A 13,585-nucleotide genomic window follows, 5' to 3' on the forward strand; every position below is an offset into this window, starting at 1 on the left:
TCATTATCAGTTCAATTAGCGCCTCATTTCATTGATTAAGTCTCGTGTCTTTGACCTAAAGGAGTGAAGTAATTTATCTCTGTCAAAAACAATTTGCTTATTTGCTTATCCTGCATTATTTAGAATTATTATTATTACTACTGTTAAGGGACAGAATAAGGTAATTCAAAGTTTTAAAAAGGAATATGGCCTTTAATAAAGTTTTTCCTGCGTTTAAATATGTTTGTGTGTTTGTGAGAGAGGGTGAGAGTGACCGGTCTCGAAACAGCCAAAGTACTGCTGATAATATCATGCTGTGCAGGCACATCCACAGGGTACATTTGTTCCGCGAACCAATATATCGAGGTGAGCTTCACTTAATAGGAGGTCATTTTCTCGACCTGGAGCCAAATCCCAGAGCAAATGTTGTGCCACTCTCATGCAGCTTGTTCACTAGACTTGTGATTATTATTTTTATTTATTTATTTTTCTTCTTCTGTGGTGCTGCTCTTCAGCCTGGCTAAATGTGTTTATTCACTCAAAACTTGTAAACTAGAAATGGATATCCAACAGAGAGGCTCGCGTAAATACGTCCATCGTTGTCATTGTTTCGTATATTCTTACCCGTGGTAACAAAATGACACTGCTTAGCAGCTCCCTGGGATATTGTGAAAGTGGTGCTGTTGGTCAAAAAGCTTACAACACTGTTTTACCCTAGATACACTTCCCTGCAGGATAGACAACAGTTTCTGAAAATTTCTTCTACTCCTTATCACAGATAGAAAAGGCGTTGGAGGCAGGGAGACTCGGGGGGTGGGGGGCGGGGGCGGAAATCATGTCATGACATGTTCCGGCTTCAATGTAGAAACTATGCATTTAATTTGATGCTTCGCTAATATGTTTAATGAATGCCTATATGCCATAATTAACATTTAATTGTTGGGGATTAGGCTATGTGAAAATAATGTAATTATTTTCCATAAATCATCTGTTGGGCAAATTTTTACACTGCATATTTCTCATGTAATTAAATTTGTATTTTGGAAATGGGCAACATCTCGAAAGTTCATGTTACCGTTAAGTAACAGTTTTGTGCTCGCTACCCGGAGGAGCGCTGTTGCCTCACAGAGCTGTGGTTCTTAGTCAGACTCACTTCTGAGTCTCTTTGTTCTCAATATGAGCACTCGGGTTTCCTCACAGCTTCTAGTTGATATGCTGTTGTCTGAGCTCTGTGCAGCTGGGATGGTGAAGAAAACTCTGAACTACAACTCAGCCATCCATCCATCTATTTTTAATAACCTGTTATCCAGCTAGGGTCCTGGGAAGCGAAGGGAATAACGTGAGATGCACTCTGGACAGCATGCAAGTCCATCACTATACTTTTTTCCTGCTCTTTCTTTTTCTCTTACTCTTCCACAGTCTTCTAAGTGAAGAGGACAGTACCGAAAAGGTTTTAGATGAATTTATTCAAGTGCTTTTCAGCTACCAAGACAGTCAATTTTATTTATTTGCGGTCTTTGTAGTTTATTATATTTCGGATGTTAATCGAGCCTCAGACAAAAGCAGCGTTGAGGATGCCTCCACCCAGCATCAAAGGTACATGAAAGGAATAACAAATGAAGAGATGTGCAGTGTTGCACTGAATTAAAAATACATTTACAATAAGAGAAGTACAGTCTTAACAATTCCAAACTAAATGATTGTCACTTTAATCAGAGCTGCAACAGTATATTATTGTGCTGATGGAAAAAAAAAAAATCTTCTGTTCGTGTCCTGTCCCTGTGAGTTAAGTTTGCACAAAGTTGAGCTGTAACAAGCATCTAAAAGTGTACTTCAGACTGCTTACATTCTCTATTTAAAATAAATGAATAAATAAATATTTACAGAATCTTAGTTTTGTGCTGTATTTCAACTTTTTAACACTAATAGATTTTTTCAGCTGCACAGGTCTGAATGTAAGACATTGCCATTAGGTAAGGATCACCTTTTTATACGCTGCAAAATATATGTAATGCTGTCAAATTTGTTGAGACACAAAGTTGCTCAGAAATGACTAAAACAATGCATTGCTTTCAATATATTTGTAGTGATTATGCAGTCATCATATTTGGGAAAGTAATTATTACACAGTAATCATTTGGAGATAAACAATGTGAACTGGGTTTATACAATGGATGATATGTCACACCCCCCAGTGTCCTGAAATTATCTCATTTAGTCAATTGAAGAATGTTATTGCATTAAAAATAATATGTTTATGCAAAAATCATTGAGCGTAATGTACTGTATGTGTTAAGCTTTTGTGGTTAGCAGTCGTGCTGTTGGGTCACGTTTTTATTGTCATATCGAACACTGTTCAAGTGTTGGGGAAACAATGATGCTTGTTTGAAATCGTTCCCACCCCTCTCATTATATATTGTATAATTTAAAAAAAATAATAATTTCACAGCACCCCCTTATTTTCATTTCAAAATAGTACATGCAGCGTATTGTACAGTATATTGTACTAACCCTGTGAGGTCAATCTACCTATTGTTTCCAACACATGCATCTATTAATGGTAATCTGCCATATAACATGCAAAAATTCAGCTATTTTCCTTTACTACACGAAACTGCATAGAATTTTCATTATGCAGATCCCCTTTCTGCAAACAATGAGTGTCATAGGGTAAAAGTAGGTGAAATTTTTAATCCAAGTTTTATAGATACTTTGTCAGTGTAATATAATGTTATTACTAAAGTATTTCCTTTTCCTGTTTTCTATTTTTGAAGACTTTCCTGAAAGGTTTGCTTGTACCATTGTACCATATGGATAGTTCCTGACATACCCACTTCTGGGAGTGAGGGATTATCCAAGGATGGGGAGAACATGACATGAACATGCAACCTATGGCATCTACAATGAATTCACTCTTGAATATCTAAATTGATCCCGTAGAGAATCCCCCGGCATTCAGTAGATCCATGATGCCATACATAAAGTATATTAATGAGCTGCTGCTCTCTAAACATTCGTACAAAGCCAGCTCTGTGGCACTGATGTGAAAAAAAGTTTTTCTTCTGCATAAAATGCCTGGTAAAAGAACTAGATGAATATAGTGCTAATGAAATGTGGCAAAATGAATTCCTTGAGTATAGCATGCAGCGCACACACACCATGAATAGCAGTGGAAGACAAAAGATGGGCTGTATGTAAAGATTTCAGAAAAAAATAAATCATCCCTGTTGATGATATTGGTTTCATGAGGTGTGAAAGCAACCTCCTGTGAGATAATAAATTAATATGGAAGAACTAAACATGTTCCCAGTTCCAGTAAACTGCTGGCTGTATCCCTTTCATGGTGATATTTCCATAGTTTTTTTTTTTTTTTTTTTTTTTTTTTTTTTTTAATAATGCATTCTGTATGTACTAACAGTGTTCCCAAATTCATATAGGGCACCTAGAAAGGAAGGGCATGGGGAGAGGTGTTCAAAAAAACATTCTTCTTTTAGAACTTTCACTTTTATAATTGTCCTTTTTACTTTTCTTAAGGGCACATTAAGCTTAATTTGTAGAGTCCAAAATTGGCAAAAACATTTTTACTTCGTATTTGTATGATACAATTGCTTGTGCTTTTCTGATTGAAATACTTTTTAACTGTCATGATAATTATTTCCATTTCAGTTTTCTGTGTCTAAGTATAAAGACTCACCCTTACATTCTAGGATTCAAGAATTATGCATGAGTGGTATTCAAAATTCAATGTCTTGTTTGTCAGCTATGCTTAAGAAGCAGTACACTATAGTGAATGGTCTTGAGAATGGCTTAAGGGGTGCAATAATATGCTGTTAGCACAAAACCGGTTATTTTATCGTTTGTAATAACTGAAATTTCTGAGCAATATTTTGCTGTACAAATTTAAGAAAAAAGTGAAATGTGGATTTGGCTTAATTTTTCACCTTATTTAGCAGTTTGGAACATCCTTAATCTTTCCTTTGGTGTTGATATATCTACTGACAGAACTACTTGCAAAGACAAAAGTTCTGTTTTGGTTCATTTTGCAAAATGATGCAAGTATATAAAACTCACATTCAGATAGCCTTTTTTTTTAAAATCCATTTTGTTGCATATCCCAAATATTGGCATATTGACCAAAGAACATTTACACTCTTTGCAGCTGACAATGAAACCCATAACTCAACTAGAGTAGTGACAATGGAAAATTAAACCACTAAATAATAGATTTCTGAAGTAGGTCTAGGCTCAGGGTTCTCGGTTTTAATGAAGAAGAGTCAACGGAGCATTTTTCAGCTGAAATGCTCAGTGGTACACAGGAGCTAAGTATTGGTGTCACTTTGCAAGTGTCTCCAAGATTTAGTCTGCTGTGCAAGAAGTAGATGTTAGTACTGCCCTTCGTTTCAAATTAGAAATACATCATTTCTTACACACACACACACACACACACACACACACACACAGACAGTATATCTTAATGCCATGTGTGAACCATTTTTAAAGGCTTTGTATTTTAGGCAGATCTAGCAGTCTCAAAGCATTGAGAACATCATTCAGTCACAATTATTTGAGGCTTATGTCATTTGTTTTTGAAGGTGACATTTTCCTTTCTCAACATATCTTTTTGTGGATTTCGATGTGGGAAATGACACCTAAGGCATTTCTCTGCTTTTTTTCTACAGCTGGAAGTTACCGGGAGCTACGGGCTGACCTGACTTCACTGCTCGTGCAGCCGATCTCGGCCTCCCTGGCCAGGGAGCTTCTTTCTCTTCCGGAATTCCTGAAGAAAGGCCACTGCATCCCACTGGCTGCACCAGCTACACAAGGTACTGGGCTTAGATCCATTAATGGGTCACATTGCAAGGTCCGGTTGGGAATTGGTCCCTTTCCGCCTCTCCCCCCAAGGCTCATTTGCATTCGGGTCGGCAGTGACACCTCAGTCTCGGAGCTGTAGACAGTCTGCAGTCGGCTGCTTGATAACACTGCACTTATACCCAGTGTGATATCACAGTTCAAAGGTGAAATTCCATTTTCAATGGAGGGAAGATAAATGTGACAGTTTCTGGGCAACCTTTGGCTCCCTGTAACTCACCTGAATACGATATAATCACGCATAATGTAAAGGGAAAGGTAACTAAGTGTTAGAAAACGATGGCTCAACGCCACTTTGAAATTAGGGTTAAGGCGTCTTGCATGCAAATTACTATCTTGATTTATGCTCCACACTCCGAATGTCCCACAAAATGGACAGTAAAATTTGTGTGAATTACAGTGGTCCCGACACCACTTCATGGTTGACCCTTCTCACACATCAGTCAGAGAAGTACGCTTTGAGTTTAATTAAATCTTTGAAATGCTGTTTTAAATATGTCTCCCACATATCTAAGAAGTTTCATGTCTTGTCTTTACGAAGCAGAGTGTAAATGTTATACATTTAGCAGATTGTTTTCTCCAAAGGGATTGTTATTACATAGTGTTTAAGGTTTATTTTTATCCAAGGAGACTTAGAATGTTCAACAGACTACTGTGAACTAACTCCCCACAATAATCACCCATCCCTGCCAGATCTGTGGAAACTCCACACAGACTGAAGGGATATCGAACCCATGTCCGGTTCCATTGTTCAGATGCTGTGAGACACCAGCACTACCTGCTGCACTGCCATGCGTTCATAGTTTAAGTTCCTCTAAGTAAGTTGGGTCTGAGAGTGAGAAGGCAAATGAAAAGTCCTGCAGTGTGCTTTTAGTATGTTTTTTACTGCTCTAAATAGTAATGATTCCTAAGTTTCACGCGCTTGGCAGATACGTTTCAAAGCAGCATGAAGCAGTTTGAATAATACCCGTGCTTTTATTTTATTTTTTTTCAGTCTTTCTGATGCATTACTCAGTGAACACAGCCACTTCAAAATGTACACCCAGGACACCAATGTTTTTGGACTGCTTGCAATATTTATGCGTGAATAAACTAGCACAACTACAAGTTGATATGGAACTGCAAGCTGGTGAATTAACTGATCTTTCTTGTGGCTGTTTTATTAGCACTCTGCAATAAGGTCTGTTTATGAGTGCTGATTCCAATCAATGAGAGACATGTTTGGTTCCAACAGCACTAGTCTTGGCTGCCTAGTTTTCCCTGAGCTAATGCACTGGATCATGGGTGACACTAAGTATTTCCATTTCCAAAACTCAGCTGTATCAAATCAGTAAAAACATAAGCCACCACGTATAACAATATACTAGACATATGAGCCTTTTTACTTGATAAATACTGGCTGCCATCTTCTTTGTGGGCAGAAGGTTTAGTCTGAGCTTTGCCTTCAAAAGCAATGATAAGTTTGAGTCTAAGTGACAAAAAGAGTGGTTTTGCATTTTATCCCAACTTTGTGTGAACAAACTGTAAGGAATATTTTAAAAAATGTTTACAAAAAAAAAGCTGTTTAGGGTGAGGGAGCATTTCTTTCTAAGTTGAAAAGAAAGCAGTTTACTCATGCCTTTGCTAAATCTTGTGTCTTCTAGCCATTTGTGGCAGTTCTAGGCTTCTGTGGTGTAAGAAATAGAATGATAAATAGAATTATAAAAACTGTTCAAGGAGAGGATTTATTGATTGATGAATCAGCTGGCATGAAGTGACTAGATTAAGCAGGAGAGTAGCAGCTTCAAGAGGGTTTTTAAAGAGTTTGTTAGAATTTTGTCATTAGTGAAAGACCATATGTATAAAACGGTTCACAGGTTCACTTCAGTCCCTCCTTTTCTTTCTTTCTTTCTTTCTTTGTTAAAACAAAGCTGCCCTTCTAGCCCAGATTGCTGCTTTACATAATTAAGTCAAAAGTTGAGAATGTGCTAGCAAACATATATAAGGCATAAACATGGCATTTTAAAAACTGAATGATAGTTTTAATATTTAAGTCTGTGTTTCTGAAAATAAGTTATGGCTTTGGAATAAAATATCCGTTGTTTTTCTTCTGTCTTTTTTGCAGAGGCTTTTAAAGGCTTTTGCATCTGAGCTCATTGATCTGAGTTTGTGTCATCTTCTCTGACAGTTCTTTGTCTCTTGTACTTGTCCAAAAATATGTACTTTAATGTGCTTAAGCAAACCAGTAGTACCCATTATAAACTCATATAAATTCCATGTTAAGTCATCTCTAACATGTATTTTAAATATAGACTGTTTTCAATGGATGGGAAAAAAGTTTTTCTACTGAAAGTCTCACCACTTATATTTCTTTTGAAATCCCAATACTGATGTGTAGTGTTGTCTTAAAAAAAAGAACTGTCCCTGACAACATAAAAGTGAGTGTAATGCACCTAGCTATATGCATTAAGTTTCTATGTATGGCAATAATGAGAACTACCAGTTTGTTTTTTTTATTTATTTATTTATTTATTTGTAAAAAGGGGGGGGGGGGAAAGCTTAGTTTCAATAGCTTAACTTACTGCACATCTTACTGGATAAATTTTTGCTCCAAGTGAGGAATATTTCTGACTATGGAGATGAAGGGCAATGGATCATGAACTGAAAATGTTTTTATCGCCACTTTATTTGTTTGTTTCCTTGTGTGTTTGTTGTATTGTATAATCTCGTACTGAGTAATGGGAGTGCAATGTTTTCTCAAATGTAAACATTTGAAAGAACCCCATATTTGTGATGACCCTTCAGGGCATGGCAGTAACCTGCTATTTGTGTCTATGCCTTATTCCTTCACAGGTAGCTCATCTTTATTTCTTTGTGATGTTCATACTTCCAAGCAAGCTAATAAAAAGGAAGGTTTGCTCACCCCAAGCACAGAACATCTGCTCATGGGTGGTGCAATCTTAAAATGGAATTTTCAAGTTGGTATTGCCTTAAACCTGTGAAGTACCCATGTGCTATTCACTGACACTGTCTTGATGAGGAAATTGAGCTACCAAATCACAAACCCAAGTGCATCTCCTTGGAGAATAGTACTAAGGGGATTCCAACAGGATCTGGCTTACTTTGCACATTGAATGTTTGATATTGTGTGAAAGCATTGCACATACTTTGCTATGTTTGCATTTTGTTCATGTTCTGTTGTTATCAAAAGTATTATTAGTTTTAATATTTAAGTCTGTTTCTTTTACAGTTAGAAAGACCATTGTATTAACCATTGGGACAAAGACCTCATACAAGACAATCCACAATGTCATAGGATACTTGAAAGGGGCAACGAATCCTGGTAAGCAGCCTTTATTATAGCCAGAACAAAAAGAAGGAAAATTTGTCAAAGTAATGTAACACATTGCATGAGTTCTTTGTGTTACAAACACTCAAGTGGAGAATTTTCAAAGATGGCAGCATTTTCCAGTATATTTATATTTAATCCTATAGGGGGTTCATAAAATGTATGTGTAGCCTATATAACCAAAAGGGGGAAATAAAATGCAACCAAACAGAATTACAGGGTGGGATCGATTTCAACACACTTCCAGAGTGTTCAGAGCTGGTGTCTTATGCTTTTGACTTCTGTGATCAGTAACAAGGAGGCAAGTGTTGTATTGTTTATGGGATGAATCGTACTGAATAGAGGTTTGTGGAAACTTTTTTTTTTTTTTTTTTTTTAAATGTAACTCAGAGTTAACAAAATGTCACAAAATTGCACACACTATTTTTATTTGTGTATTTTCAAGATTTTTTACAGAATCTAACAAATGAATCAGGGGATGTTGGCGTTTTCAGATGTTGCTGCCTGCAGTTTAGTGGTAGAAGTAGCTGGATTTACAAACCAATTGAGGAACATCTGGGCCCAGTTGATTTCATAAGGTGAAAAGCCAGTATATTTTTTCATAAAGCAATTATTTTTGCATGTTTCGATGTTAGCCAGCGCTGAGTATCATCAGTGAAAGAGCTACCCCTTACTACCATAGTTTTTCAAACTTTAAAATTTAGGCTTAAGTGAGATGGAAAGAAGAAGAAAAAGAAGAAGAAAAAATCTCATAACAAAGTTCCCCCCTTAGAACAATAGCTGTCACAGCTAAGCAAATGCTAATTTTTTTTAGAACCATAAAATGTTTTAATTACCATTATAATTGCCGTCCAGCTTAGCTCCTTTGATTTGCACATGATGTAATCTCTAGTAAGTCCCCCTTTAATCTTTTTTCGTAATGCCAGGGTGCTTATAATACTTTAAATTTGCAGTTTAATATTTGAGTCTCATCTCAGCCTGTCATAATTTAGCACTAAAGCATATAATATGTGCCACAAATTGAAAAAGAAAGTTTCCCAGATGTTAAATTTAGTGTCTACTTGCTTTTGATCAAGAAATCATTTGTCAGTGCTTTTTTTTCCCCCCCACTCTCAAAACCTCAGTACCTACCAGGATCCCTGAACGCTGAAAAGGAAAATTTAAAGTATTTTTCCTTGACAGAACCCTTCTAATAACTGCAGAGAAAATGCAGTTTTTGTGTCACACAAAGTTTCCTTTACTTTTTTAAACAATGGCAATTTAATTATACTTTAGCAAACCCTACACATACTTATTAGTATTTCTCTTCCTCAGTCTGTCTGTATGTAAAACGAGTTATGGATCTATAAGTGGCACATCGTTTTTTCTTTATCTCTTCCATTTACACCCCCCTCCCCTTTTTTTGTTGAGCTTTACTGCTTCTTGTATGCATATTGTGAGTGTTCTTCCCTCTGTGTGCAGATCGATATGTGCTGGTGGGTGGTCGCCATGGCAGCTGGCTTGGGGATGCTATGAATGAGTGGAGCGGTGGCGCTGCTGTCATGACCCAGATCATTACCTCCTTGACCATACAAGCCAGGAAAGGTTGGCAGCCGGACCGTACCACTGTTTTCTGTTCGTGGGGAGGATCTGAATTCGGCAATATTGGCTCCTTTGAGTGGGGAGAGGTAAATTTAGACCGTTCAATATTTTTCTGTCCCCCTCTGTGCTTTCATTCCTACTGAAATAGTGAATAATCCATTTTTTTGCCAATACTTCATACACTAGAGGTATCAAAAAGTGTTCTAGAATACATGTTCAGCATAAGCAGTATATTGAAAAAACATTAGAATCTTTAGCATAAATTTCAGGACGCAGTAGGCATGCACACACCTTCATACTGTGCAAAAAAAAATTGCTCTTTAAATATTAAACTTTCAAACACAGCCAACAAGCCGTGTAAATCAGAGCAGACAGATGGAAGACAGTGACTTTGGTTTATAAGTTGACAGCACAGCTCTGGCATTCAGTTGCAGGAGGTCTTTAAAATGCAATCAGAAGCATTGTGGTGAGTAATGAAATTCAAGGGCATCCAATTTTGTGATGTTAAAGGATTTTTTTTAGTTTTCCTTTTGGATTCATGCAATTTGGTACATGAAATCAAACTGCATTACTGCAGATTTGCATGAAATAGTTCAAATAATGATTTACATGGGCATGCAGAATCTACTTTAAAATATAAGTCTTGACTATTCTTGTGATTCTGAATAGAAGTGTTTCCCGAATGTATAAATTTTAACATAGAATTGTTACATGCGCTACACAAAGGTGTTTTTTTTTCTGAATTATATTACTATATTGATGAACTACTATATTACTATTAATTATTATTGAACATATCTTAATATTTGAATGCACAGGCATTTTCCTTTTTTAAACTTGATTAATAGTTTTATGTATCAATATAGATTGTCTGATATTGTAAAAAGTAATGTTTTTATATGTAAGATTGAAATACACCAAAGTATATACATGTATGTGGATTAAGAACTGGATGTTTGAAGGTGATGTCAGTACCCCATGAGGGTGCTGTTCTATCATTTAACACAGGACTTGCTATTCTCAGTTAGTTCTGATGTAGAAGGGAAAGCTGAGCCTGCTGTTATATTGTGGCAGGAGAACCAGGTGGTACTGCAGAGCAACGCCGTTGCCTACATAAGTCTACACCATCCTGTCAGTGGCAAAGGGCCCTTGCATTCCGTGGCCTCACCATCTCTACTGCAGTTGGTGTCAGACATCCATAAGGTAATGCTGATCTGCTTTGTTTTTAGGTGTTATTCTTGTTGTCAATAGTTTGCTTCCATTTCAGTTCATAGGTTAACATTATAGCTCATCAAACCTGTGCTTTCAAACTGAAGCTGTTCCAGGTTTTATAGTATCATGGGGTACTCGCTTTAAAACTCCAATTATATAGATCCACTCATCCCTCATAAATTGCTCTTCCGATCCCCTGGTTTCTCAGTAATGTGGTCCGTGCTTATTGTAACCACTTATCATTTATCAGTCCGGATTTTCATGTACCCAATCTGCAACATCTGGTCTTGACCCGCAAACATTCAGTTCAGTGCGATAAATTGAGACCACATTTGAAAACTGTCACCTGTGTGAAAGTGAGGTGCATTGCATTGTGGGAAGTAGCCCTAACCTACGTTCTCAGCTACAGTCGAGCACTCTGTGGTCTCACTTGTGCTATTGCACTTTAATTTTTAAATATATTTAATTATTTAAATGTGACATACAATCATTCCTTAAGCCTGTCCACCCACATAATCAGGTAAGATTTTTTTTTTTTGGCGATACGGTACATCCTTTATGTTCATGGGGATTCAATACACACAGAATTCCCACAAATATCTCTACATATTCGTTATCCATCAGCAAACCTTAAAAAGTAACACCTTTAAAATAACACATCTTTAACTTTTGGATTCATTTACAATTTGAAGAAAATGTTAACTGAAAAAAAGACAAAAATAGTGACGCTTTTATTGGCCTCTATTTGTTACTGCAACCGTACACACGCAACTCAAAACAGCTTTGCATATGAGCACGAAATTCTAAAAAGTTTCAACAATGCAATCAAATTTTAATAAAGTCAAATTATTTCTTTTTTTTCATTATTATTTTCACCAAACAAACTGCAAGCAAAATTTGAATACATCATTCAAAATAACATAAGCAGTGTATATTAGAAAAACAGTACAAGATTTAACATGCCCATAACATATGGGTATATATGGGGAAACATGTTAATGGTTTAGCCAGTTCTGATTCATGATGCTTGAAGTAAAATGTTCATTGCCTAAAAAGCATTTATAAGGCTTCCAAAGAAAAGTGCTACAATAGGCTATTTTGAAAAAACCCTGCCTCAATACAATGCTCAACTGTATTAAAAGGCAAAATGTAAAGCTCATAAGATTATTTTGGGGGGGATCCATTAACGGAAGACAGTATCGTGTAATGTCATTCATTTTACTTTTTCCTACCCTGCAGTTAACTTACATAACAGATGTCTGTGAGAAATGTTGGAAAGGTTAGCGTTTAACTGTTTCCACTGTGTTTGGAGCACAGGACTCTCACTCTCAGCAGCATTCTGTATGGCGCAAAGGATGAAAGGAATCGTGGAAATCATATAAGCCTCTATCGTTTCCTCCAAAGCAATAACCAAACTTAATTAGGTTAGCAATTAGCCTAAATGCCAGTCCACCTGTGACATTTGGTAATAATAAAGTCAGTCTTGGCCTCCACTGTTTGTATGAGCGAAAACTCCGCTGAGAAATTATAATCAAAATCCAAGTAGCTTCATAATTCCCCGTGTGTATGCGTATTCATCATGAAACTGATGCTATTTTACAGCTTAAATTATGGGCACATTTTCACAAAATAAATACTGTAGGTAAATTGTTCTGAGCTTTGAACAAATCTGAATGAATTTTGACTGAATACACATGAGGACTCTCACGGGTTGAATTTTTTTTTTTTTGGTCTTTTCCCTATACATGTAAAAGCACGAAAACATGGGATGGGAACTAAAATACAGGCAAGTATAAACTGAATAGTAGATACTGAATAATTTCTATTTTTGGGATGGTTTTTGTTTTCTCTATTGAATAGTGTATGCTATAGTTGGACTACAGTTTTTTTTCCAGTCACCACAAGTGGTAAATTGGCAGTGAAAGTGTGACAAACATGTGTTTGTCATGTTTTGAAATTGGGCCTTCTGAAATTGTCTGTGTTTGGATCAATGTGGCAGTGTGAATTTACATCTATAGTCACACCGTAGATTTTTAATAGCTGATGCCAATTTAGAGGCAGAGCTCAAATAAATAGTCATTGAGTTTACATTTTTCAGACTGCATTTCAATTTCATACAAAAGAATTACTAACTTTCCCATTCAGTTTTCTATTTTTTCCACTTTGAACAATTTGTGTAAGGCAGTTGTACCTCTAGATAAAAAAAAAAAAAAAAAGTATGCACAATATACATGGTTTGAATATTTTTGAACAGTGTTTTTATTTTTTGAGCATCTTGAGCAACCTCATTTCTAATTTTTTCAGTCTTGTGGTGAATTTCACTTCTCCTCTGGTTACGTTGAAAACTGAGTGTCTGAGAAGAAAGACAAAAATAAATGCATGGAAGCCACCACTGAAAATGTGAAAAAATATTTTGGCTTCTGATACTACTTAGTTCTTTCTCATTGGAACTAAAAATATCACATCTAATTTTTATTCCCATTAAATTACCATCTCTTCTGGGTTATCAAATATGTGCATTAACGGGAACTGTGCTCAATTCGGTACAGGTAAAGAAAGTCTTCAATTTACTGATAATTTTTAAACGTTCTTACTAGTCTTTTATTCTTTCAACTT

At 36.3% G+C, this 13,585-nt stretch overlaps 1 protein-coding gene across 1 annotated transcript in view; it reads left to right on the forward strand.

Annotated features, from left to right (window-relative positions):
• The window catches only part of naaladl2 (N-acetylated alpha-linked acidic dipeptidase like 2), a 188,751-nt gene that overhangs the window by 129,878 nt on the left and 45,288 nt on the right, over positions 1-13,585 (forward strand). Inside the window, exons 7-10 of the mRNA XM_018757073.2 lie at positions 4,659-4,802; positions 8,078-8,170; positions 9,638-9,843; positions 10,832-10,960. Coding sequence (XP_018612589.2) covers positions 4,659-4,802; positions 8,078-8,170; positions 9,638-9,843; positions 10,832-10,960 — 572 coding nt within the window. The remainder of the gene's footprint in view (positions 1-4,658; positions 4,803-8,077; positions 8,171-9,637; positions 9,844-10,831; positions 10,961-13,585) is intronic.

Source organism: Scleropages formosus, chromosome 8, assembly GCF_900964775.1.
Source record: "Scleropages formosus chromosome 8, fSclFor1.1, whole genome shotgun sequence".
Lineage (NCBI taxonomy): Eukaryota > Metazoa > Chordata > Actinopteri > Osteoglossiformes > Osteoglossidae > Scleropages > Scleropages formosus.